The 27497-nt window shown below is 30.5% G+C and overlaps 2 protein-coding genes across 3 annotated transcripts; one reads left to right on the forward strand and one right to left on the reverse strand.

Moving 5' to 3' along the window:
- Positions 1-10852: 10852 nt before the first annotated feature.
- On the reverse strand, positions 10853-25662 carry LOC109792761 (uncharacterized). 2 transcript variants are annotated; one of them, XM_083068771.1, is made up of 4 exons: positions 25503-25662; positions 24189-25044; positions 12218-13334; positions 10853-11915 (listed from the first exon to the last, which is right to left on the reverse strand). In XM_083068771.1, exons 2-4 carry the CDS (start codon positions 24261-24263, stop codon positions 11431-11433), a joined length of 1677 nt encoding a protein of 558 aa, XP_082924897.1. In that variant the 5' UTR covers positions 24264-25044; positions 25503-25662; the 3' UTR covers positions 10853-11430. The 2 variants fall into 2 exon arrangements, with proteins under 2 accessions (XP_082924897.1, XP_082924898.1); XM_083068772.1 differs by lacking the exon at positions 25503-25662 and adding an exon at positions 25333-25487.
- On the forward strand, positions 21604-22257 carry LOC109793699 (uncharacterized). The gene is made up of 2 exons (XM_020353157.3): positions 21604-21898; positions 21983-22257. Exons 1-2 carry the CDS (start codon positions 21712-21714, stop codon positions 22132-22134), a joined length of 339 nt encoding a protein of 112 aa, XP_020208746.2. The 5' UTR covers positions 21604-21711; the 3' UTR covers positions 22135-22257.
- Positions 25663-27497: the final 1835 nt, after the last annotated feature.

Here is a 27497-nt window from a genome sequence, read left to right on the forward strand (position 1 = left end):
GAATTATCATAGATTCATTAAAAAAAATTACCTACCATTTATGCACGCACCAAGTTTAATAGTGTCGAATATAAAAGGTGTATTAGAAAGAACACAAATATCACATACTCTAAATCATTAAAAGGGTTATGTATGCACTAAGTTTAATAGTGTTAAGTATGGGGGAAGTATTGTAAAAAAGTAAATCTATGAAAATGTAAATTCAAAGTGGATAATATCATATTAATATATGGAGGATGTGTATGAATATTTGAAGCACAAGAAGACATCATGTTCCTCTTGAGAAATATCTCTACAAAACACAAATAAATACAAAACATCTCATCAATGATATTAAAGTCAATTATTCAATGTGAAAGATAAATCTTACCTTACAAGCTAATTTTGTAAGATTGAATTTGACTCAAATCCACTTTCGAAAAATATTATTGTGATATATATTCATATAATTTATATTTCATTCTTCTTAAGTTCTTTTCAAAATTTTGAAATGTTAATATTTTTAATAAATTGACATGATTACTCAAACCAACTCAATTAAAATCAAATTAATTAAGTTTAATTACTTAATTTTAAGTGTGTTCCATCCAACTTTTCATTCCAAGGAAAAGAAAAACTAAATAAAAAGTATGTCAAATAGTACCTAATTTTTAAATGCCGAAATTCTTTCTGCAAAGCCGTCAAAATTCCTTTCCAATTATTTTCTTGGCCAAACCCCCTTTATTTCTCTTAAATAACATCATACTCATTCATTTCATATAATAGTTCATAATGGCAGGTTGAAAATGGATAAGGATTTTCCATTCAACTATGTGCAATGGGAGTCAGCACCAGGGATATGCATTACAGAAGATGAAGGATAAAGATTGGAAGACTTACAAGGGGACACCAGGGATGACACAAGAAGTAATAATAATCTGAGTGGTTGAGTGGAAAAAAGGGTTCTATATAGGGCATTAAATGATTGGTAGAAAATAAATGAGAGTGAATTCGGGATTTACTGTTTTGCTATGCAATGTTGGATCAAATTACTTTTAGGAGAGATACTAAGATTTTGTTTGGTTAGTTCGTAATTTGGTTAGTTAATCTAAATTACCCCTAACCAATACCTTGTAAATATGGGATTATGGCACCCCTAGTACCACAATATAATTTTATTTGGCCGTTTCAAAAAAAAAAAATTTGTTCAATAACTAGTCGATAAAAGATTTAGTCGATGCTACTATTAACATCAAAATTAGTCACAGTTATTAGTGAATACCTGGTTAACCAACCTCCAAAAACATTGAATGTTATTATCAACATTAATCAACTTAGTGACGACGATACAAATGATTTAATCACTATAACAAGTTAGGTTTAGATATAGAGAGACTAGAGAAAAAGTTGGCTGAAGAAAACATGCATTTACGTTGAAATTCTTTAGAAAATGGCATATCTGCTGCAAGATCCGTGTTTTACGATTGTTGCTTCCTCTTTTTATACTAAGACACATTTACCATAGCTAAGTATATTGCACATGGATGCCAATTGATATTCTACACTTCTAGTCTGGTTAGTGGTGACATCTCACATATTTATAGATCAAAAACAATTTATATTATCCATATTAGTTGGCTGAGCTCTGCAAGTGTAAGTGTAAGTATGCCCAGTAATTTGCAAATGTTTTCTTAAAACAAAAAACTGATCATTAATGGTATATTTCAAATAATGTAAAACATTTTGCTTATAATGCTTTAAACATTCTCTTGCTTATTAGGTTGGTTGATTTAAAACTAATTAGTGATATTTTCGACCGAGATTCTATATTTAAATCAAAGTTTAAAAATATCAGTTACTAATTAAAAAATAAAAGTGTTGAATCAGATTGTCATAATCATAAAGGATATTTGTAATGCTAAATAAAAAATAACTTGAAACATTTATATGAGTTCACACCTAAGTTCCTTCAAAGTACATATTGCCCAAATTGTATTTTTTTTAAAATTAATATCAGAATTTTAAATTATTTTATTTACTTATTAAATTATGTTCTTATCTATTGGTTGTTAATTTTATCCAATGGGTCAGTGACTGTTGAGTTGCCGATGAATTATAACCTTATACGTCATTCAATACATTAATATTCATTATAATCCTTGATTCATATGTATTTTGAATTTACAAAAAGATGAATAATTATATGTTGTAATGACTTATCGTAGTCAACACATTAATTATTTTTATAATAAAAAAATAATTATTTAGGATTATATATTTACACTATCAAAATATGTACATTATAGCATATTTGTGAATATAAAAATAATTAAAAGAATTACACAAGTATATGTATAGTAATCCAATAACTAAAGAATATAAAATCTTAAGTCGATCGTTGGTCAAGCGATGCCTATATAAACCATCAAAAATAGTTAAAGACTATTTTACCAAAATATATGGCCTAATAGAAACTCTTATAGCTTAACTCCAGTTAATCATATCCTACTCTCATTAAAATTATGATCATCGCAATTCCAATCATAAGAAAAACACACTATGACAAGCTAACAAAGCTAGGAATAAAATATCTATACTCAACATCATGCAAATCAAGCAAGCACATCACAAGATTCACATCCAACAACATTTACCATGTTTGAAAGCTAAAATACCTAAGCAATCAAACTTATACCATGATCATATTACATAACAACATAATCTTCTGATGCATATGAAAAACAACCATAACACACACCACATCATTTGCATATTCAACAACTAATGTATCATCATATATTTACCTACGAAGATCTTCTAATACACTAGAGCAGCCTAACTGACTTAACTCCACTAAATCAACTCTGATCATTTTCACGCCATATGTACCTGCTGAACCCACAGTTAAAATGGGATACTAATCTTTTCTCTTCGAGTGTCTCCACTTTTATTAGGAAAGTTTAGTTCCACCGTCATGACTAGTATAGTTGGATATAGGCATATCACGGCCTTGACATGTATTACCAAGTTATTTATGGAGTTAGTTCACTAACTATCTACAAGGAATCACACAACCTTTTCAATAATCAATTAAGGGTTATAGCCTTCGATATCATACTTTAATCCACATTAATTAAGGGTCTAGAAGAGACTCAACAAAATCCACTCCAAGATTTTTTCACCTACTCAAGGAGGGTTACAACTAGCTTCCTAGAACGCCAAAACAATATTCTATATGTAGGATCTTCAATTTTTTAAATAATATCCTTTCTTATAGTCTTAAGTCAGTCAACATGCTTTAATGCTCACAACATTCTTAACATCAATACCTCAACATACATCTTATATATACATTACCCTAGGTCAATGCACATAGAGATCAAATTACACCAATCATGTATAACATACCAATAATTAACACCTCAACTAAGAAAAACACACCAATGCTTACCAATTCATTCAAGAATAATATATCAATCACACATAGCATATCAATGCTCATCACCATGTCAACTACACAAATATAGCATGCCAATGCTTATTGTCATCATCCTACATCACACAACATTCAATAGGTTAAGCATTCTATTCATGCTCATCATACAACATTTAATCATCAATAATTAAATCAACATCATACATTATCTCATATCAATGTTCAATCAACATACAAGGTATTAAATTAACATCCATTCTTACTTCATACAAACATTCAACTCATACAACAAAGAAGGAACTCAATTCTTTAAGCGTAAAAGATTCTCGCTCTAAGCGACACAATTTTGCTCTAAGCACCAAGAAACTTGGTTGGAGCAAACCAAGACAGAGAGCACCCCTGGAGTCTCACTTTGGTCTCTTAAAGTGACATCACCCTCGCTCTAGGCGATTGAATCCGCTCAAAGCGCTCCTTAATTCACTTTAAGCAAGCAAAGTCAAAGACTACCCCCTAAACTTCCACCTCCACTCACTCTAAGTAAGTGAGTTTTCACTTTGAGCCACTAAAACTTACTTTGAGTGAACATAATTCACTATGAACAAACCAAATCAAAGATTACCCTTGACCTGGTCAAATCTGCTTGCTTCGATTGGCCCACCATGGAGGCTCTAAAAAAGCAAATTCAAATACCTAAATATTCATGAATGAAAACAACAACAATAAGAACCAAATACAACTTCATATCCTCTCGTCTACTACCAGTTTTCCAAACATGCAACTCAAAATTTAGCATCTTCTATCATGCCACATGCAATCACCTAATAGCAAACAAATTAAGAATTTCCCCATTCTTTGCCAGAACACCCTGTTTATTCAAATCTTTAATACTGAATTTGTATTCATCACACCAACAAGGAATTTAATCAAGAATTCAGGTATCAGAATACCATAGTCTACCAACAAAGAAACTCTAGCTTTCCATATGCCTCAACAATCACACCAAGATGATGAGGATAAGAGAAGAAGCGAATTGAGCTCTCCAAAGAACTTTGCACTATACCAGGGTAGATTCAAGCTTCTAAACGTGAATCAAGGCACACAAGAAGATATAAGACTTGGGGAAAGGATTCAGCGATTAAGAGAAGGTTTAGGAAAAAGAAAAATCTCATAGAACCAGAGCTTCTCTCTCTAAACTATTTTTTAAAATTCTTTAAAATTAAACTTATGAAGCTTAATTCTTTAATAAATGAATAAAAAAAACCTTATATATCGCCTCTTCACCTAAAGTCAACTGAAACTCTAACAAAAAATCTTCATAAGATACATCATTTACCTAAGTACAATGTTACATATGTAATATATAAAATATATAATAATTTAATTTGAGTAAAAATTATGATTTAATATTTAAAAAAATGAGAAATAATAATAATAATAATAATAATAATGATGATAATGATAATGATAATTATTTAATTTGTGTGAAATTGATTTTATTTGTTTATGTATAAAAGAAATATTAAGTAGGAACTTTTAATTATTGTAATTAATGATGATTATAAATTTAATTTCTTCAATTAAAAAAAATAGTGATGATTAAGTATTAGTAAATAATTATACATTCCATTTATTTCATAATAAATGTCATATTTAAAAAAAACTTAAAATAAATGTCGTGTTAGTTTTCAATGTAATATTAAATATATTTTTTTATTTATATTTCTTATAATATTCTTTAAAAAGTGACTATTTTGATACATACTTTTTAATAAAAAATTAATTATAAGATTAATTTTATAAAATTATTATTTTCTTTTATTTATTTATTAAAAAATTATATAAAATAACTATATTTATTATAAAACGGAAGGAGCAATAATATTTATTCAACTCACTCCATATATGAAAATGACTTTTATATTAAATACACCTTTAGTATCAATTCTTATGCCTAAATAAGGGGGACATATGCTTTCAGAATGCACATTACCATACCCAATGGTGAGGCCATTATTTTGCTGGCAACGTTACAAAAGAACTGTATAGGGATATAATGAATTTGTTTGTTTAATTTTTTTTCTCTTTAAAAGCATATTTTTAATAAGATATTTAAAAAAAACAAATTTATGTGTTTGTCTAAACTTATTTTTTAAAAGAAAAAGTAGTTTTCTGTTTTTTTTTTTCTAAAAAACAACTTAAATTGCTTTATTAAAAAAAATACATGTTTTAAAAATACTTTTTATGTTTAATTTTCACTAAAAATTATTTTTATGTATAATATATGTTATATATATATATATATATATATATATATATATATATATATATATATATATATATATGTTAGTAAATACATTTTTATAATTATTAAAATATATAGACATAAATTATAATGACACAAAATTTATGTTACTAAATCATATTTATAATCGATACTAAAATTAAGTATAAATAAATTTATATGAGAAAGGATCATTTTACTTTAGGAATAAGTTTATTTATACTTACTTCGTTCAATAACTCATGTTCTACATCAGATTTCAACAATACAATCGTTTAATTTAAAAATTTTAATACATAGATCAAATTTTCAAATTTTTAAAAAATTTAAAAATTATTTGATACTTCATTTTATTAATTCAAATTGATGGATAATCATAAAATTATTTTATACATTAATTCAAATTAATGAAATGAAGTATCAAATAATTTTTAAAAATTTTAAAAATTTACAGATTTAATTTATACATTAAAAACTTTAAATTGAACGGTTGAATCGTTAAAATTTGATGTAGAATATGAATTATTGAATGGAATAAGTCTATCCCTCCTCAATTTATATATATATACAAATATAGTTATATTTATTATATGTCATCATATATATATATATATATATAACACTCCTTATAATATCTAGATGAAATCATATTATCTCAAATATCTTGATCGAATCATATGTATCCCAAATATCTAGAAGATCATGTATTAACAGACATTTATTATTCTTCTTTTTATATGGGATACATGTTCTCATGTCACCAATTTTTAACATCCGAACGAACTTTTCGTCGCAAGAAATAAAATCATTTATAACCTCAACCCGCTCCACTCATTTATAGGTATTAAAAGTATGCGTATATTCTATGATTTAGATTGTCGGAACAATTATTAATATATTACATGTACATAAATTGTGCTATACATATTCGAACACCATTTCTGTGCCCTTATTTTTTTGTCAAGCTAAAAGTATGCTTAAAAAGTGCTAGTATAAATATTACGATATTGAAAGAATGTAGAAATCTATGTCGAACTGACACTTACCTTTCTTACAAGGCGTTTTATTTTACTTTTTTTTCCTCGACAAACAAACAAAATTTTCCAATAAATTAACTCCAGATTTTCCTGTGCGCCAAAATCAAATCTTCAATTAATAAAATGTTTGCAAGAATTGTACTAATGATGGAATTACATATGATAAATATAATAAATAAAGCTGTGAAAATTCAGACATAGAAAAGTAAAAAAAAAAAATGCAACAAGCTAATGAATAGCACTTCATATTGTATGCATGGCCATCGATCAATACTCCATTTTGCCATAAATTGAGGAAAGAAAAAACAATATATAAACTATAATGTATGAACTGTAACTTAAAAAAACTATAATATTAATGTGTGAATGGGACATTTTGCCAACCTAGCTCTGGATAATTCAAGAACTTCAACTCCCCCATTCCTGCCAATAAATATATTTCCATCAAAATATGAAGGTTCTAGCTGCAAAGGCACTTTCATTGGTCCCCATTTCCTAGATGCAATAATGCATGTGTATTACAATACTGAATAGGCATCGCTTTCACGTTCATCTACCATATATAATCGACCTTTAAGAGACAGTAGTATACCCCCAGTCGATAGAAGTGAATAATGTCACAGTAAAAGTAGTTGAAGTGAAGATAGTACGTTGCATGTTCATCAAATTAAATTAATATATGCCATAATAAAACACTTTAAATTTGGTGTAGTTCTATATTGGTTAATTTATAGTTGACACCTACATTTTTTCCATTGCGCTCTTAAATTTTATGGAATTTTCTTTTTCTTACTTTTGTTTTTGTTGATATGATTAAAATAAAAACATAGTTGAGAACAATTTTTATTCTACAAATTATAGTTTTTTGGAGTTGAATTACATGTAAATTCAAATTTTAAGATCATGTTGAAATTTATTGAAGTGATTTATATTAAGTCAAAACATCCAAAATTCTAAGATGTAGTTGAGCTCTTCTTTACCAAAGGAATGACATAATTTAGTTAATAAAAATATTTTAACCTTGATTAAGTTTTTCTATAAATATTTTTCCTAATTTAAGCATTACTTTTAACTTTTAAGTGCTTGATCACCATTTAAATATTTAGGCTCGTGTTAAGAATACTGAATAAGCATACCCTTCTTGCATTGCATTCATGGATGAGGTTAACCTATAAATAGATACGTACCTTCGTTTACGTAGACTATGATTATATTTAAATTACAATTTTTAAAAGAAATTTTTAAGAAGAGAAAAAAAGTTTTTTTTAATAAGGTTAAAGTAATTTTAATAGTGCAAAATATAGATCCTAATATTTTGATCCTGTTATTTTCCGTTCTTTAATTTTTATTTAAATTCTTAAAAGTGGAGATCAAGTTATTTCATTAATTTTTTTATAGTCAATAACTAGCTGTATGTATTTAATCACTTAAAAGAAAAATACGAAAAGTTAATTACTTTAATCACTTTTTATTTTAAAATTATATTCTTCGTATGAAAATGACACTTCAATTTGGCTGTCCAAGTACAGGTGTCGGATTACGTCAGTTTAATTTCCTGGCCTGGCCTAAACTAATTAAGTCAAATACATATTGAATGTTATAATATCTGTTTATTTAATTTTTAAAAGAAGTATTTATAAACATGTTTTTTAAATGTAGATATATATTATTTTTTTAAAAATTTAAACAAAGACATTAAAAACTATAATTTTTTTTTATTAAAAAAATATTTATATAAAAATAAAAAGTCAAAACAAACAAACCCAACATGAAACTAAGAACGTGAGATAAGAAAAAAAAAATCCCGTGAGAACTGACAAATGATGCAAGGTGAAAATGCACTGTTTTTGTTAAATATAAATAATAATAATAATAATAATAATAATAATAATAAGCATTAAAATAAAAAAAATGATATATTTTAAAAGATAAAGAATACATTTAATTTAAGTCATTTTCTATAATAAGAATATTCTTCTACAGCTATCAAGGATCGACGTGAACCAAACTGAGCGAGTCAAATTTATTATTTATTTACATCAATATTCCAATTATTAGTAAGGTGAGTAAAATAAATAGATTAATTTTTTCGAGAGATAAAAATTATCCAAATAACTTTTGTATTTTCAATTTTTTTTCCATACACATCATAAATCAAATTCTTAATGAGATACTTAAATAATTAAATATAGCTATATTTTCAAGTTCACATGTGTATATATATATATACCATTTTTTATTTACCTAATTAACCTTTCCCACTTTTATTTACCTAATTAACCTTTCCCACTTTTATTTACCAAACTAACTTATTTTTCAGTCCAAGTGAGAAATGGATTGTATCGATTTCTCTCTTTTTTAATTCAATTTTTTTTTTTGTTTTATTTTGTGTTTTTTATTTTTAAAAATTATTTTATTTTAATTTAAAATTCACCACAAAGTGCATATACTTATATGAAAACTGAGTTTTTCTTCTTTTTCTTCCTTTCACTCTAAGGTTGGTGGAAGTTCTTCAACGAACCTCACTACCAATAATGCTCAAATGGTATATGATGAGGATTAAGTTGAACCTGAACAACGACGAATTGTTCATCGAAATCCAAGAAGAAATAGACAACTTCCAAGGTGTGGAACTAGTAGACACAAACATCATTAGTTTATCTTAGTATTATATAATTTGTGGGGTGTGATTTTTATTTCTTTAGGTTATCCTTTGATCTCTTGTATGTCAACTAACTCACTTCGTGAACTTTTATTAAGTCTCTATTAAGCTAGTTTTTTTTTCTTGTGACAACTATTTTCTATAATTTTTATGTCAATCAATCCAACGATATCATTTTCAGGTCTCAGATATGTTTGTAACACCTTTTAAAAGTCATTCAAAAATTAAAAAAATTAGAATTTCATACTAAAATTCATTGATTTATAATACAAAATTTAATATATAATATAAGTATTTCTTGTTATATAACTTAAATGTTCCATATAAAATAATTAAATTAAATTAATTTTTTTAAAAAAAATCATTTAAAATTAATTATCTATAATTATTAAAACAAAACAAAATAAATAAAATAAAATTATACGTATTTAAAATATAATAAATTAATTATTAAATTTAAATATTAAATTATCTATATTTTTAAATAAAATTTAAATATTAAAAATATATTATTTTTAATTTTAATTTCTGAATTTTAAATTAAATTAAAACTACTTAACTAACAATTCAGATGTGACAACAGTTCTGAATTCTGATGAAGGATCCAAGTTATCGGGAGTCCACTGAAGGCGGAGATTGACAAGCAGGTGTATCAACGCTGATCGTTATATTGACATTAAGTTCAACTGTGAGCCAATAACCAAAATCAAGACACCCTCCAATCCTCAAATAATTACCCAAAAACGCTCCCAAATAATTAATTGAGGAAGGCAATATTATTTGATAAGTGTCCCACAAAAAGATAAAAATAAAAATCCCGCCAACACAACTCAAAAGGCTTGGTTAATTATCCTCTACATTTTGCAGAGATGTTTTGGGCTTAGGTGGTGGTGCTATTTTGCCCATAGCTGTGCATGGAAAAAGATATACAGTACCACGTTCACTGCACATGTCTCAAATGTTCAATTCTTAGACCTATACGAAAAACGAAAAACCTACTCTCATAATGAATCTTAACATGTAGAATCAATCTCTAACTCCTTAAGAAGAATATCTTATGTTAAAATAAAAATAGAAAAGACTTGTAATCACAAGGTTCGATCATTAGGAGAAAGTGAAGGCCCCCTATACTGAATAGATTCATCCTCCTTAACTATGACATGTTCGACAGTAACTTATCCATATTTATAGCCCCCACCGTAAAATATGTTGCAACAACCCAAAGACCATAAATGGTATCACTAGTTGCAATATCTCTTCTTACACTACATTGGATTGACTTTTTACACATTCATGAAAAGTAGTCAAGCAAAAAAGTTATCAATCGTTTCAGGTTATTTTGCAAAGGACTGACTATCATACTATATTATCCTCTCTCTTTTTTAATATGATTCACTTCAATCTTGATAGTAAACACTAGAGCAACATGACTAAAAATTTACATGAAACTGAATAAATGAATCCGATTACTCTTTCCCCCTTCTCTATCATACATATTCTCGTAAATAAGAGTTCTATGTTACAAATCAAAATTGTGGTGGAGTTGCCAAGACCACATCTAGTTTCACTTGGATATATTTTCATTCTCAATTAGAAAGAGCATCTCAGCTCTCAGGCAAAAATAGAAAAAACAAGTTGCACAAGCTTGTACCTCTCCCCTTCCTTTCTCCACAACCTGTACAAAGTATCAGTGTTATAAATGAATAACTATGATGCACAAGATGAGAACTGCACCTCCAGCATGTTCTGCAATGCAATGCTCCTAGCATGCAACAGCTTGTGACAGATGTTCTCCAATTCTGAACAGTAAATAATCAGTCATGCACAAGTCACCATCCAAACAGTTTACGATCAACGCACTAATCCAGTCACTCACACTTGCTGTCAGTGTGCAAGTAACAAAAGAATGCATCAAGAAATTTGGAATCATTTTCCGCCTACCCCGTGCAGCAGTTCTGCCAGCGCGGAGTGTCAAAGGAGGTTTCCTTGTGCACATATAATTGATTGAAGTTTCGTGTGACGATTAAATAATCAATCAGTATGGAATGACATATGGAAGAGCAAAAACATCTGCTGGTTCTATGTGCAGAGCTTCTGCCCATACCTGCGGTGTCTCTCCAACCTCTGAAGATTTCAACACAGATTTTTGTTCTTGTGAAACATTGCTGCCAAATAGCCACTCTTGATCATCAAAATCAGACCAATGCTGCACCTTAGGTACTGAATAGACCTGGCTTAGGTACTTGGTATCAGGATGGGGTGGCTTTGCAGATGATTCAGTTACCAAATCAGCTGGCACAGTAGCAGTGTGAATCTTGTTTGAAGAAGCTGCAAATGGCTGAGCTTCAATGAAACCATTTATCTTGCACTCTTTCTTTTCTACCTTAACACCGGCGGCTACTCCTGATCTAACTGAAGCATTTGGAATGGAAATTTGGCAAGGTTCTAATATCTTTCCATTTTCAGTGAATGGATGAGTGGAAGACAACTTTGGAAGCTTATTGGGCCTATTGTCATTGGCTGTAAAAAATTAAAAAATTAGCTATAACATGTCAATCACCAACAAAATAATGTGTACAAAACTTGAGAAAACTGATCAATATGCCTGAAAAACACCAATTAATTGAAATATCAATATAATCATGCGTCATCATGGAAAACCCACCATTATCTCACAGGATGTAGTATCTGGTATTAGCTTATTAGATCAGCAATATACTACTCCAAATCCAATAAGAGAAACATCTTATTCTTATTTAAATACAACTTAACAAGACCACTGGGTAGAAATGAGAACAAGACTCATCATAAGTAACACTCACCATGTGGAACTCCATTTGACTCACAGTCCTTTCGTTTCTTGAGATTTTCCCCACTAACAGCATTCTCGTGGTTGTTCTTGGAAAGCTGTGTCAAAGAATTTGAATCTACAAGTCCAATTTTGTTGCTTTCCATTAATTTATTTAGCTCTGTTGTTTTAAGTTCACTATGTTCCTTAGCTTTCTCCTCCTTTTTCTTCTCTTTATCCCTGTCTTTGTCCTTCCCATGCCCTTTCTTCTCCTTCTCTTTATCTTTCTTCTTATCTCTCCGTTTCTCATCTTTTTTTTCCTTAACTTTTTCCTTTCCTTCATCTTTCTTTTCCTTAACCTTTCTTTCTGCCTTTTCCTTGGTCTTTTCTTTTTGTTCATCTTTCTTTTCCTTGACCTTTTCTTTACCTTCAATTGTTGCTTCCAAATTCCTTTCAAAATACTTACCCAAAAGTTTGGGTATTCCATCAACTCTAGGATGAAGATTTCCAGTATGATTCTGAACTGGTGCATTTCCAATAGGTCTGCCCTCAGCCTGTAATCCTCTTCCATCAATCTTCTTAGCATCAGGACCCCTATCCTTGAGTTTTTCATTTCCATCGGGCCAGGTGCCACCACCTCTAGCCACCAACCTAACACTCGCCTCATCTTTTCTATGGTCTGTATTTGTAAACTTATGAACCAATTGATTGCTAGCTCCTCCATCACCATCCCTAATCCTCCGGTCAAACTCCAAGAGGAACTTTGAATCCTTGTTCTCCTCAACCAGATGATTTTTCTCTCTTGCCTTCTCCCCATTGTTACCAGTATACTGTTTGGTGAGTCTGTTCTCAAACAAGACACCCTTCTTTTCATCTTGCTTAATTTCCTTTTGATGGAGTTTACTTGCATTGGGACCTTCAGCTTGTCTTGGAATCCCTTTGTCATCAGCAGTATTGATTTTACTTTTATCTCTATCTTTTCTCTTATCCTTGTCCTTGTCCTTATCTTTCTTTTTCTCTTTGTGCTTTTCCTTTTTGTCCTTCTTTTCCTTATGCTTTCCATCCCTTCCTTCTTTCTCTCTCTTTTCCTTGCTTTCCCTCTTCTCTTTGTCCCTCTTATCTTTCTTATGTTTTTTCTCCTTCTGCTTTTCCTGCAAGGCATATGGTGACAAGTGATATTAAGAAAAATAATCAAATAAGGGAACAACCACAATTGCTTCACAATATCACCCAAGAACAACCTTAGAAAAATAAAAAGAGAATAATATCAACAGTTAAACATGCAACAAAAAAATATGGTCCTCGTATCCTACAATCATATATCTAGAACGAAGAAACTCCAACTAAAATAACAGATCAAAGTCCATTTGATACACAATGTCCACCCACAAAGCATTCAAGATTTTAGGAAACCACATTTCAGCCAACTATAACCAAACTGCGGGAAAACAATTCCATAGAAGTCAAAATAAAAGTATAGCTCTTTGATGCATTATTCAGCAGTCCAATGATTAGATTCTTTAAACTAAATTAGATGGTAATGCTGGTCATTCTGATCCATTTCAGCTTTTCATATATTAAAAATAAGATGTGCTACGACATTTTTAAAGGACGTTTCATATTCTATGCCTGATGTTGAAAGAAAAAGAAAAATATCATGATATGGTCATTGACATTTAGATGTTTAACAATTATAAAAAATGTCACGATTGTCATCTTTCACAAGTAATCTTCAATCAGAGAAATGCAACTGACGTGTTATTAAGGATTACAAATATGAAACTCCAGCAAATAAAATATACATGTCCAGCTACAACTCATAGATGAACAACCTTCAATGCTACCATGGAAAAGACCCTTCTGTCTTCCAATAGTTGAATCAAAAGGAATGCAAAATAGACAAACCTTGATCATTTAGTTCCTCAAAAAAAACTTTAAGGCATAGAACAAACAACAAAGCCACTGATTGTTCATCTTCCAGGTCACAAGAAGCAATCCTATACACCATAGTCAATACAATAGTCTACCAAATGGGACCAAAGACATAACTATAATTAGCTCTCCATTAGGATACCCCTTGTAGAGGAACATCCTAAGCGAAACAGGTAAGACTAGTTTTCATCTTGTCCCAAATTGAATCTCCCTATTTACATTCTTGAACAGCCATGACAATGTAGTGTAATGAAATGTTTCAAAAGAAGTACTGGATCAATCACTTGAACCGGTCTGACCATGAGCCAGCTATGTTTCTAATTCAAACCTACAAGCACTGTCAGACATTTTCCAACACCAACACTTGTCAGACACTTATAACTAGATATCCAATTAAAAAAATATTTTTGGTTGGCTTAGACACTCATGCCGACACATCTACACAACTCAAATACTTGAGCCAACACCTCCATATGAATGGACACACTAATATTAAAAAATATGACTTACATATGTTTTTAGTTCCCTCAAAATGAACAAATTTTGATTTTGGTCCACATAAAAATTTCCTGTGTTTTTCATCCCTTTGAAATTTAGAACTACTATTTTTAGTCCTAATTATCATGTAATCATTTTAACTACTTATTTGTTTATTAAAAGGTCCAATAACCATCTTAGGTATTATCCATAACTGATAATGATATTATGCTAATGTATGACACTTCTAAATTTCTTATAAGGCTTTAAAAATAAATATTATTTATCTACTTTAAAATCATCATTAGGGACAAAAATAATGATTTCAAAGGGATGAAAATCAAAAAATAATATTTTATACGAATCAAAATTTGTTCATTTTCCAAGGACTAAAAATATATTATAAGGACCAAAAATAATTTTCACAAATTTTAAAAAGATGAAAAAAAAAAATTACAGGGACCTCATTTTACATGGACTAAAAACATATATAAACCAAAAAAAAAATATTTATTTTTTAACTTTTAGATAACTCAGCTTAAAATATAACATAAATTATTAAAAATAATGTTTCTTACCTTTTTTAAGGCTTGTTATCATAGAAAAAACATAGAAGGTTGGTTTAAAAAGGTGAATATACAATTAATTTACATCTTGTTATGTTACTCATTTTATTTCATCAGAATGTGTGTGTCCCACTTTCCTAAATTTTAGACACCAATCGTGTCTAATGTTCGTGTCAAAGTCCATGCTTTATAGATTCATACACCACCATGTTCAATCAGGGTTCAACCACCAATTTAACTAATTGAACCATAACTAAAAGGAGATTCAGAATGGAGAAGCATATTATTAGAATTTTATATCTAATTAAAGTTTATCTAGGAATTATATTTTCTTAGAAATATCGATTACAGATTCAGAATGGAGAAGCATATTACTAGGATTTTATATTCAATTAAAATTTATCTAGGGTTTTTATTCTTAGAAATTATAATAAAACTAAGATTTTTGTTATCTTGGGGTTATAAATGCCCTTTTGTTGCCTGACTTATTTAGACTGTTGAAAGTAAAGAGAAGAGGCATAAAAGATGAGCTGAAACCGTGTGCTTTACTATACCACGGGATATGTTTATATATATGCTCAATTCATTCAATACACATGATTAGGAAATATTTTGTTTCCCTAAATAAAATATGCATAATTATTAAATATCACGACATTATTCACACCACAGACCTTTTGCACAATTTGAAATATTGAGATTTCCTTTCCTCATAGAACCTATGAAATTCTAGTTAGGGTTACTCTGTCTAGAGGAGTACTCCAAATTTATTGAATGACTCCTTTAACATGAAAAAGTGTAGTGAAAATGTATGTCCACCCTTGATTTGAAATGGATTCAATTTATAAGATATTTTACTTCAAATCAAGATCAAGATCAAGAGTGGATACATGCTTACTTTCTCGCTTTACACACCTCACTTTGAAGGACCTAAATCCCGGTTCATCTATCTACACTACACAGGGGTACTCTAGGCTTATCATTCAACATTAGGCCTCACTGGTTCAATCTCCAATACAATTTTAAAAACATTGACATGAATATACTCTACAAGCCAACTCATACATGGTGGATCTGATGAACTTAACTTATCAATGAACTGCCAAGGTTTGCAAATAATTACAGTACAGTGCTTAGTAAAAGGAGAGACTAAACAAAAGTATTGAAATTTAATAATTTAAATCAGGAATGGATTGCAACTGAATGCAGTCATGACCACTTGCAGAATGTTGAACACTTCATTAAATTCAATTTTTGAATGCATTGAATAAACAATCAATTTTATCACCAAAACTTCTTATGAGTCTCAAATTGAACAGGCTCCAAATCAAAATGGAACAAAGCTTAGCAGGTTTGGTTTGCAATTATCCAAATATTAGAACCTGTTTAGAAAAATGTTTGCAGAAACAATGAAATATTTTAACCTCCATTCTATTTCAAAATCCATACAAATGTCCCCCTTGATTTTTAAATACCAGCTTGAAAAACTGCCCACATTATCTTACCTGGATTTTCCGCACATTTTTTTACAAACTCTACAAGGGAGATCAGTTGAGGTTTTGAAAACAGAGGGAAGGAATTATAAAAATTAGAAAAATAGAGTATCAATTGAAGGACTCTACTCTTGAAAAAATCATCAAAGCAAAATGCTAAAGTAATTATCATCAAATAATTATCACTTAATTCACAGTACCTAAAACAAAATACTATGTTAAGAGTAAATTATCTTGAGACCCCTGGATTTCTCGAAATTGCACGTACCTCCAATGCTCTTTTAACATTTACAACATCCTCCCTTAAAAGGGGACACTAAGATTTTTTAAACAATTAAGGGGGCGTAGTGTAATGTTTAATGGGTATCAATGTAATATTTTTCAAACATTTAAGGGTTAGAAAAAAAAGGGGGGATTAAGTGCAATCTCACAAAATTTCAGAGGGTGTTAATGTAATTTACTCTTTCTAAATAACTTTCTTGATTCCAGTTCAAATAATTCAAGTCAATACTAAACTCATTCAGTATCTAAAGTCATTTTAAATAGTATTCTAAGACTTGCAAAAAGAAATACAATTCTACTACGCAGTTCTCTAAAGGTCCTCCAAATACAAAACTTATACACAGATGGAACTCCAACTAAACTACCAAGTTGCAATATCTAGTTCATATTATGCAGTTCAAATCAGTGCCCATGCAATACCTTAAAGGCCTAATCATAATTAAAACTCCTATCTTCCAAAAATATAAGCTAACAGCATTGATCAACATAAGTAAATCTACTACATAACATACTCCCTTTAATGAATCATCCAATGCAATATTCTAGCTGATCTACATAACGTCAACCTCCATACTCGGACATCCTCATCCAACAAAGGATGTTTCTTTATTATTTTCTCTTTCTCCTCAAAATTTTCAAATCCCTTCTTATAGAAAAAGCTCAACAACCTACTACTGCTAGCAGAATACAATTAGAAGTTGAAACAAATAAAAGGTCTAATAGAATGTAACCAAAAAAAATTAATAATAAAGGAGAAATAAGACCATTATCCATAGTCTCTCCAGATAGTCAGATACCAATAGGTTGGGGGAAGTCCAGTCCAACGAGAAAGAAAAAAAGAGGCATTGTGGAGGGACAGATAATAAAGTATGGACCAAAGAGGCAGGCTCAGTACTGATGAAGAGGTCCAGAGGTCAATGCAAACTCAGAAGATGCCAAAGCATCACCAGCAAAAAAAAAGGGCCAGCAGGAGGGGTCACAAAAATGCACAATATGAAATTTTAGGTAGCTTTGTAAACAGCATCCATTACCCATTGCGTTTTCTCAATAGTACCACTTCATGAAATTTGCAATACAAATAGAGTAGAAAAGAAGTATCTTGCAAGCATTGTAGCTGGCTCGCTATAAATAATATGATCCTGAATTGCAAAACTACTAGCCAAGCCAACCGGACAGGATAATCAATTATGTTGTGATACGGTAACACATACACCTTATCAACCAAAATGAAAAGCTACACTAACAATTTAGCATGTTACCTAACAAGAAGAATATACTAACATTTAAAATTAAGGGGGAAAGTTGACATTTACATTTTAACAAAAATTAAAAAAACTGACTTACATCATTGTCGTTCAAATTGAGAATTTTAGGCAGATACTTACCAAAAAATTCATTTCTATTTTCTAGTATAAAATCAACCTGAAGTTATTAATTTGCATGCATAACCTATATGATGAATTCATACACAAAACAGAGTTATCCCTGAAAATATGTATAACTTATTATTAATCTAATCAAGGTAAAATTAACCTGAAATCAAGGGGCATATAAATTGAAGTAACTGAAAAAATCTATTCAAGAACAACATACAAATAGGTTCTCCAACCTTGATCACATCATTGAAGCAACCTCTAGTTTCATCACAAAAAAAAAAAAAAAAAAAAAACTGCAACACTTTTACATGTTTGGGGAAAATAAATCTAGCACAATTTCACTGAGGTGACGTGATTATGATACAACGTTCAGTTACAGACTTATAGCAGAAAATCTGCAACTACTCAATATATGGCTCATGAATGATTAAATCAATTAAAGTTACACAGGAGAAAAAAAAAATTAATAAAATGATAAAAAAAAAAAATTCTCTTTCTTCTTCAAAGAGAAAGAATTGAGAAGTGTACTGAATTGTGCAGATAGACAGCTCAAAACATGGTAAATTGAATAAAAAAAGAGCATAAAAGAAGCTAAAAAAATCTCATGCATGATAATCAAGAAGCCATAGTAGCCAACTAACCAAAGACGAAACAATTAGTATATTTTACATATATCGAATCCTGAAAGTATTCCATAGGATCATCTAAGAAGAATAAAACAAAAGCCTTTTCCAAGTAGTTGGAATTTGCTACATGGACCAAACCATACTATCAAGCAATGTCAAGAACCCAGCTTTTACAAAGGCTATTCTCTAATGGTTTAACTTAAATTTTCCTCAGTAATCACAACAAAACATGTTCAGGTATCAAAGCCAAAGCAAGAAATTTAAAAATGTAAGAATTATTTATACAAAATCATAAACCCAACCATGGTAGTAAGTATCGGACGAATCGCGACTCGTATCGTACGATACGATTCCGTGGTTCCGCAATTTGAATCGCAGGTCATATCGTTTTTGATTATGAATCGTGTTCGAATCGTGTGTATCGTGTTGCGAATCGGAAAATCGCGATTCAAGAAGAAATCGCACGATTATGGAAGAAGCGGGTCGCATCCGAAACTAGGTCGGGTCATGCGCGACCCAGTTCTGAAAACCCTAAAAAAATGATTATTTTTTTTTTAAAACGAAAGTGAGACGGAAATAGCCGATATTACTCCCTGTACATGACCCACTTAGTGGGTTTCACTTTTTGTGGTCCATTTGCTTCGTCCAAGTTCTCTACTTTGTTTGGGTTGCTGTTCATCGTGGTCCAAGGGTAAGGGCTTCCCTTCTTGTTGTGTGGTCCATTCCTTCACTTGTTCTCTCTTTTTTTCTTTGTTATTCCCTCTACAACTTACTAGTCCCATCTCTTCACTTGGTAGGGCATTAAAAAATGGGTCATTCAAAAAGAGAGCCCGATATCACTTGGAACTATTGTGATAGTATCCCTCCAAACAGACTTCAAGTAAAATGTAAGTTCTGTTTTCATGTTTGTTGGGGTGGTATTTCAAGGATGAAACATCATCTTGCTGGAACAAAGGAAAATGTGATTGCTTGCCCAAGTGTTCCTAATGATGTGAAGGAAATATTTGTGAAGCTCTTGGAAACTAAAGATAAAAAGAAAGAGGATTGCTTGGATGTAGAGAATGGGACAGTAAAAGGAAAAGAGGGAACATCTAAAATTTTCAAACAAAAGACGATGAATGAAGTTTGTAAAGATAGGGAATTTGTGATTCAAGAAATTTGTAAATGCATTTATGGTAATGCATTACCATTTAATTTGGTAAGGAGTCCTCTTTTTATTCAAATGTTGAAGGTTGTTGGAGAATATGGAAGAGGTTTGAAGCCACCAACTTATCATGAGGCGAGGGTTTCATTTTTTAAGAAAGTTGTTGACAACATCCAAAAAAGCTTAGAGAAATATAGAAGTGATTCGGAGAAATGGGGATGCACCTTGATGTGTGATGGTTGGACGGATGGGAAAGGAAGATCACTCACTAATTTTCTTGTTAACAGTCCAAGTGGGACTGTTTTTTTGAAATCTATTGATACAAGTGATGTGATAAAGGATGGGGAAAAAATGTTTGAATTGTTAGACAACATTGTTGAAGAAATTGGGGAGGAGCATGTAGTCCAAGTTGTGACGGATGGGGCTTCTAATCTTGTGGCAGCTGGACAAATGTTAATGGAGAAGAGAACCAAACTATTTTGGTCCCCATATGCAGCCCATTGCCTTGATCTAATCCTTGAGGACATTGGAGACCTTCCGGTATTTTATAATACCATTGCTAATGCAAAGAAGATTACTACCTACATATATAGGCATACATGGGTCCTTAATTTGTATAGACAATATTCCAATGGAGGGGAATTAGCAAGACCAGCTGTGACAAGATTTGCAACTTCTTATCTTACACTAAATTGCATTAAACAACAAAAGAATGCTCTTAGATCAATGTTTGCATCGGAGGAATGGGCTACTAGTCCACATGCTAGTAAAAGTGAGGCTAAGCAAGTCATGAACCTAGTGTTGAGTGATGATAGATTTTGGAGATCAATCACATATTGCCTAAAGTGCGTGATTCCACTTGTGAAAGTGTTAAGGCTTGTAGATGGTGATTCAAAGCCAGCCTCACCATACATTTATGAAGCAATGGATATGGCTAAAGAGAAAATTGCTCAAAACTTTCAAATGCAAGAGTCAAGGTATAAAAGAGTGTGGAAGATTATTGACACTAGGTGGAATCTGCAGCTTCATAGGCCTCTTCATGCAGCTGCCTATTATCTCAATCCTAGGTAAATTATTTAAAAATAATTGTCATTTTAAGAACTACTATTTTCTTTATGCCTAGTAGCCAAGTTATTTCTTATTTGGTTAGGTATCATTATGACAAGAACTTCAATCCGGATAGTGAAGTCTTAATTGGTTTATATGAAACCTTTCAAAAAATGGTTCCGGATATAAGGACAAGAGTTATAATAGATCAACAACTTGAAAAGTTTAAGGGAGCTAAGGAGATCTTTGGAATGGACATGGCAATAGCTACTAGAGATAAGAAACAACCGGGTATCCCTTTAATTTTTACTTAATAAATATCATAAAGATAATACATAATAATTAATAATAACTACATTTGTAAACTAAATACACTTTTTTGTAGCTCTTTGGTGGGAGAGTTACAGTGGAAGAGGTAAAGAGTTACAAAAAGTGGCCATGAGAATTTTGAGTCTTACATATAGTGTCACTGGATGTGAGAGAAATTGGAGTACATTTGACCAAGTGCATACTAAGAGAAGAAATCGATTGGAGCAACAAAGATTAAATGCACTTGTATATGTCAAATATAATCTTCAACTTGAGATGAGGCAAAATAGTAGAGAAGAGAATGGAGATACCTATGATCCCATATGTTTGTCAGATATTGAATCCGATGATGAGTGGATCACCGAAAAGGAGAATCCTTGCTTGCCTATTGATGCCTCATGGATGGATGTACATGAGTGCTTTGGTGTTGATGAGGGAGCTCCAAAGAAGAAAAGAAAGAGAGGTAATTATTTATATTTTAAAGTTAGTTTAGAACTTGGAAGTTGGAATTAGAACTAGACCTTATTATTTTCTTTTGATTACATAGGTCCAAGAAACTTGAATGCCAAGATTGGTAAGGGAAAATCAATAATAGAAGATGAGGATGAAATTGAAGATAATGAAGAAGAAGAACTTTTGATATTAGAAGATGAAGATGACTTGAGTGATGTAGATCTTGGGGTTGGAGATGATGAATGATCTTGGATAGGGGCATTTTGTATTTATTTTTTGAGGCTGTATGACTGAATTTGTGTGGCAGTAGCGCCACTTGTTGCTGAGTTTATGCAGCAACAACACTAATATTTTTTTTGGGTGGCTATATTGCTGATTAGAGTAGCAAACAGACCCTGGTATACGCATATATTTAGCAACAACAATGATTTTTTTGGAGGTTTTGTTGTTGAACTGTGCAGTCATTTCTTTTGGCTTTGAGACTGTTATTATTTGTATAATTGTATCTTTGTATTTTGAAGCTTATATATTACTATATATTTATGTATGACTTCATTTTGTCTGTTTCTTTATATTAAAATGTGCTTAGAGTGCTTTTATATGTCTTGTATGCATATATATACACTATGTTTTTACTGATCATAAATCTTACGATTCACGATATGATTCGATTCACGATTCAAAAAATAAGCTTTCCGATACATTATTTGTATCTCGATTCAACTACCATGAACCCAACTATTTACAATAAAATCCATGTGAATTCTTGGTTTTCAACTTTTCATCCCTACTTTTGTAAAAATTGGTTGGGCCAAGAAAATCTAGAACCAGTTTTTGCCAGTGTAATTAGTCTAGAGCATGCATCTGATTAACCTCACATTAAGTATAAGTATATAGACATAGCATCTCTAACCATGGACTGTCCTTATTCTTTAAAGCTATTATTTCAACAGAGACATAGACCAGGCAATTTGTCACCACATGTAAAACAACATATCTATCATTGGTATTACAACTCCCTTTATACCTTTTAAACCCCAAAAAAATGATTATAATTCTATGACCTTATTCTAAATCCATTTCTCTCCAAAAGAATACAACTCAGCAGCCTATTAGAGTTGAGACAACATATCTAGGTAAGCCACCCAAAATTTTGAAGCGCTTTGTTTTATGGCACTGACAAGATCAAGGAGATTCAAAAATATATGTGGTCAATCTCTACCAAGACTAAATTTTTTGCTTCAATACCTAAGATGCCAAGTTACACCATACACCCATCAAAAGGACTAAAAACTTGAATACTGATGACTACTTATTCAATACTAATAACAGGCTAAAATTTTGAAGAACCCACGCTCCTACAAAAAAAGCAAAAAAGAAAATCCATAACAAAATCATATATATTATGAAAGATTGGTTGCATTAGTACAAATCAACACTTCGAAGATAGCTTTGAAGTAAATGATACCTCAACACTTTTAACATGAAAGTACAAATCAAATTCACTTCAAAAATTAAATTCCCATGGCTTACTAATACTATCAAAACAATAAATAAAATTGCCAAGGTCAGGCAGTAGAATGACACAAATTAGGTGAAGTTTGTGGCTTTGTGCAAAGATGGATGTGCATAGAGCAAGTGACGCATATACACTACTAATAATCATAATATCCTCCCCTCTTCATTAGTAATATCATAAGTTCTCTGCTCAATCCTCTTGGAACTTAACTTTTGGCAGTACTACCACAACAGTCCCAAAATCTAAGGTTTGGATATAAAGCAGAAAAACCTAACATGAATTGTAAACATGTACAACAGATAAACTTAACATTTAATGAGACGTGCACCTATGGATAGTTATAAATCACATGAACCAACTTCCATCAACAATGAGTGCACAACCCCTAACTAATCATTGTGGGCCAAACAGATACTGTAATATATGCCCCCAATTATTTTTAATTGCACCCATACCCAACCAAACAAAATCTGTTATACTTTCATGGCCTATGTGATAGTTCGAAAGGGGCCACTTTAAATGTTTCTAGATAGTATTTTAAAATGAACTCAAAGAAAATTCGATTAAATCATTATTAAGAAGAAAGAGATGAAAAATTAAGGATACATAATTATTTTGAACAGCATTAAGCACTTGGTCTAGTGAAACATTTTAACATTCCACTTAGAAAATGAACTTTATCGATATACGTTTAACATTGTGCAAGAAACTGCAATTTGCATCACAAAATAATGCATGCCAAATTATGTGTACAATGTGAATATAGGAAAAGTATATTAACCTTTTTTAATAAGTCCAGTTCATCTGTAGCCTTCTTTACATATCCCGGTGGCGGAAATGGAAAACAGCGCGACATTGCACAAAATCCAGATACGCCTAGTGTAAAATTCTTTTAAATTTGAGAGTGATTGAATTAGTTTCCAATAGCACTGTTCCAGAAAGGGAACAAACCAGCAACTATGCTCCTGTCCATGCACCATGTCACTGCTTTCATTTCCAGCTTTAATACTCCTCCATATGCCTCTTACTACAAACAAAGATAGTGGAAACCACCAAGGTTTACTACCCTTCACCAAAATATTCAAACAGCTAAAACTATACTACTGGAAATTGATGCAAATTCAAGGCACAGCAACCACTTGTTCTAACTACTTAATGTCAGCAAATGGATCAACACAACTCCAATCAGTGTATTTTAGCTACTAATGTTAGTCAATTCAAAGGGCTAAGAGGCAACAAAAAATCATCAGCTTCTTCTTCGTGTCAAATCCCCCAGCAAAGACCAAAAAAAACGCGAAAACTGAAGACCCGGAAGGCTTTGTACTGTGTCCAAACACGGTTCTCCAAATCAACCACTGATTCACTGTTATTAATATAGACAATCTTCTTCCATGCTCAAAAAAGCAATGTTAAACAGCATCTTAAGCAATCTCCAAGTGCAAATGCTCAACCAGCGTAGCTCTAAACCCACAACACGACCCCCAGAAAAGATCAGAGCTCATGCCCATTTCACGCAACCCCGGCGCAGAGAATGAACAAGCACAGTCTTCCTTTCAATCACACCCTCCGATCAAAACCCTAATCACTCGGGAATTTTCCAATTTCGACAAGTGCCCCAGTTACGATCCAATGAAACCCTAAAAACACACACAAACAAGCTGAGTACGCATACCCGGAAAATACCCACAAGGAAAGAAAACCCTAATCCCAATTCCAAAAACTTTTATCATTAAACACGTTAAAAAAAAGTGTATAAAGCAGCAAATTGAGCGGAATAAAGAGAATCAAACACTTTTTGGAACCTAAGCAATAAATGGGTATCGATCAAAAGCGGAAAAGAAGCTCTGATTCGAAGCGTTAAAAAAAAGTGAAAGATGAATTGGTGAAGGAGAGAGTCCAAGTGAAAAATAGTTGCATGAGATTACCAAGTCCGCTACAAAGTGAGCATTGTAGAAGGACAAGATCTCCCTCTCTCTCTCTCAAATGAAAAATCAAGAAAGAGAGAACAACAATCCTGAATATACACAAAACTATGTATACATATATGTATGTACATATAATAATATAATATAATATATGGTTTGGGGGGAAGTACTTTTTGTTTGTGTGTGTTGTGTTGTGTGGTATGGTATGCTAGAGCCGTTTTTGCTCTCTAGATTCTGGGTTTTGTTTTTCTTTGTTTACGCTCTGCTTCTCTTTCTTTTCCTTCTCTCTTCTGTGGTTATGGGTATTTGTTCGCGTTTCTCTGCTTGAGTTGTGTGTTGTCCCCTATATATATCTCATCATTATTGGTCATGTCATGTGTTTTTCATTTTTTTCTTTTTCATTTTTATTATTTCTCTCGGTCTGCTCCTTCTACTCTTGATTACCAGAGCGAAAGAATTTTATGTCTCTAATAATTATACATAAATAAAATATTAAAAAATTATATATAATTATTTAAAAATAATATATAAGATTTTTATATATTTAAAGAATATAATTTTCTATCAATAAGTACAGATTAAAAATAATTATATATTCATATATTTCATTTATATATTAGCATAGATGTTTAATGTATCTTCGGAAGTTGCACGCGAGGATCATAAATAATTGAAACCCCAAACCAAAAACAAACACCACATGTCGATCACACACCATGTATGCACAAGTGTGCTTCAACCTTTTTTTTTATTTGCAACAATAATATTCTTCATTACTTTTCAATAGTATAAATTGTTGAAATTATTTTTTTCTTATAGATAAAATGGTAGTAACATTTATTAACAAAAATGTTAGTAACATTTATTTTAACACTATTTTGCTAACAATTTTTTTATAATTAATTGAGAGTTGCAAATCTCTATAATTACTAATAATGATAAATAGAGATTTATTATTAAGTAAAATGAAGTATTAAAAAAGTGTTAAAAAAATATTAAGGAAAATGTTGTTAGTATCCGCCGTTTACAACGTTGTTTTCCAAGTGTATTTAACAAGTCGAGTAAGGTAGTGAGTAATCAGGTTATGACTTTATGAGATGTTAATTTTCTACTCTCGGTCAAAGATATATTAGGAACAAAATAAATTTCAACTAAGGAAACTTTTAATTTATTTAATTAGCTTGTACATTTGTTATATTAATGTTTATATTTTTATAATTTATTTCTCATTTTTTATTAACATTGACAGAAAATTTCGTTTCAAAAATTTGTCAGTTCAACTTGTATTTCATCCCATATTATAATTAGTATTTTAATATGTGTAGAGGACAAACATTTACTCTATATAGTTATAATTTATAATAAATAAATACTTTTGAATAATTAATTTATGTTAAAATTATAATTTATAATAAATAAATATTTTTAATATATAAATTATATTTTAAATATATAATAAAAAATTTATATCATAATTTAAGGTAGGTTTTAAGTATTGATGATAAAGATTAAAAAAATATTAAAATTTAATATATGATTAAATAAAAGATAAAATGTAAGAGATAAGAAGTTGATAAAAATCTATAAAAACATTCTTGTAAAAGAAAATTAATTAAAACATTTTTATTAAAAATAATAATAATCACAGCACACACTATCATTTAAGACAATTATTTTTATTTATATATAAAGATACAAAAGCTTAAAATTATAACCTCTTAAAATTTTGATAATCAACAGTATTTTGTTTTTAGTTGACAATCTATAAGTGAGTCAAAATCTTAATTCTTTCATATTTTTTTTAGTGGTAGAAAGTTTATATTAGAGCAAAACATTATTTTATGCAATGTTAAAGTCAACCACCAACCTTTTGAGTATTTTTAGTGGGATTGATTAAGGGACAAAACTTAAGTACAATTCCTTATCCATAGATGATGTTGTTCTCCATTCAAAATTCAAGTTTTATCTTGTTAATATGCACTTGAGTTTAATGGAGGCCTGTTAATATACACTTACTCATATTACTAAGGTACAACTTCAATTTTGATTAAAGAACAACATCAACTACATCCAAAGAATTATATCTAAGTTTTGTCCTTAATTAAGACTTTGATTTGCATGGGATGAATAATCAATTTTAATTTGGTTATTAGACAAATTATTTT

Source organism: Cajanus cajan, chromosome 2, assembly GCF_000230855.2.
Source record: "Cajanus cajan strain Asha chromosome 2, NIPB_CcT2T_4, whole genome shotgun sequence".
Lineage (NCBI taxonomy): Eukaryota > Viridiplantae > Streptophyta > Magnoliopsida > Fabales > Fabaceae > Cajanus > Cajanus cajan.

Bases quoted from the DNA above. Each gene is read 5' to 3' on its own strand.
- LOC109793699 (XM_020353157.3), top strand. From the start codon at position 21,712: ATGAGGCAAAATAGTAGAGAAGAGAATGGAGATACCTATGATCCCATA. The intron at 21,899-21,982 runs GTAATTATTTAT...TTGATTACATAG, and splicing joins AAAGAAGAAAAGAAAGAGAG to GTCCAAGAAACTTGAATGCC.
- LOC109792761 (XM_083068771.1), bottom strand. From the start codon at position 24,263: ATGTCGCGCTGTTTTCCATTTCCGCCACCGGGATATGTAAAGAAGGCT. The intron at 13,335-24,188 runs GTTAATATACTT...TATGCCTTGCAG, and splicing joins AACTGGACTTATTAAAAAAG to GAAAAGCAGAAGGAGAAAAA. The intron at 11,916-12,217 runs GTGAGTGTTACT...AATTTTTTACAG, and splicing joins GTCAAATGGAGTTCCACATG to CCAATGACAATAGGCCCAAT.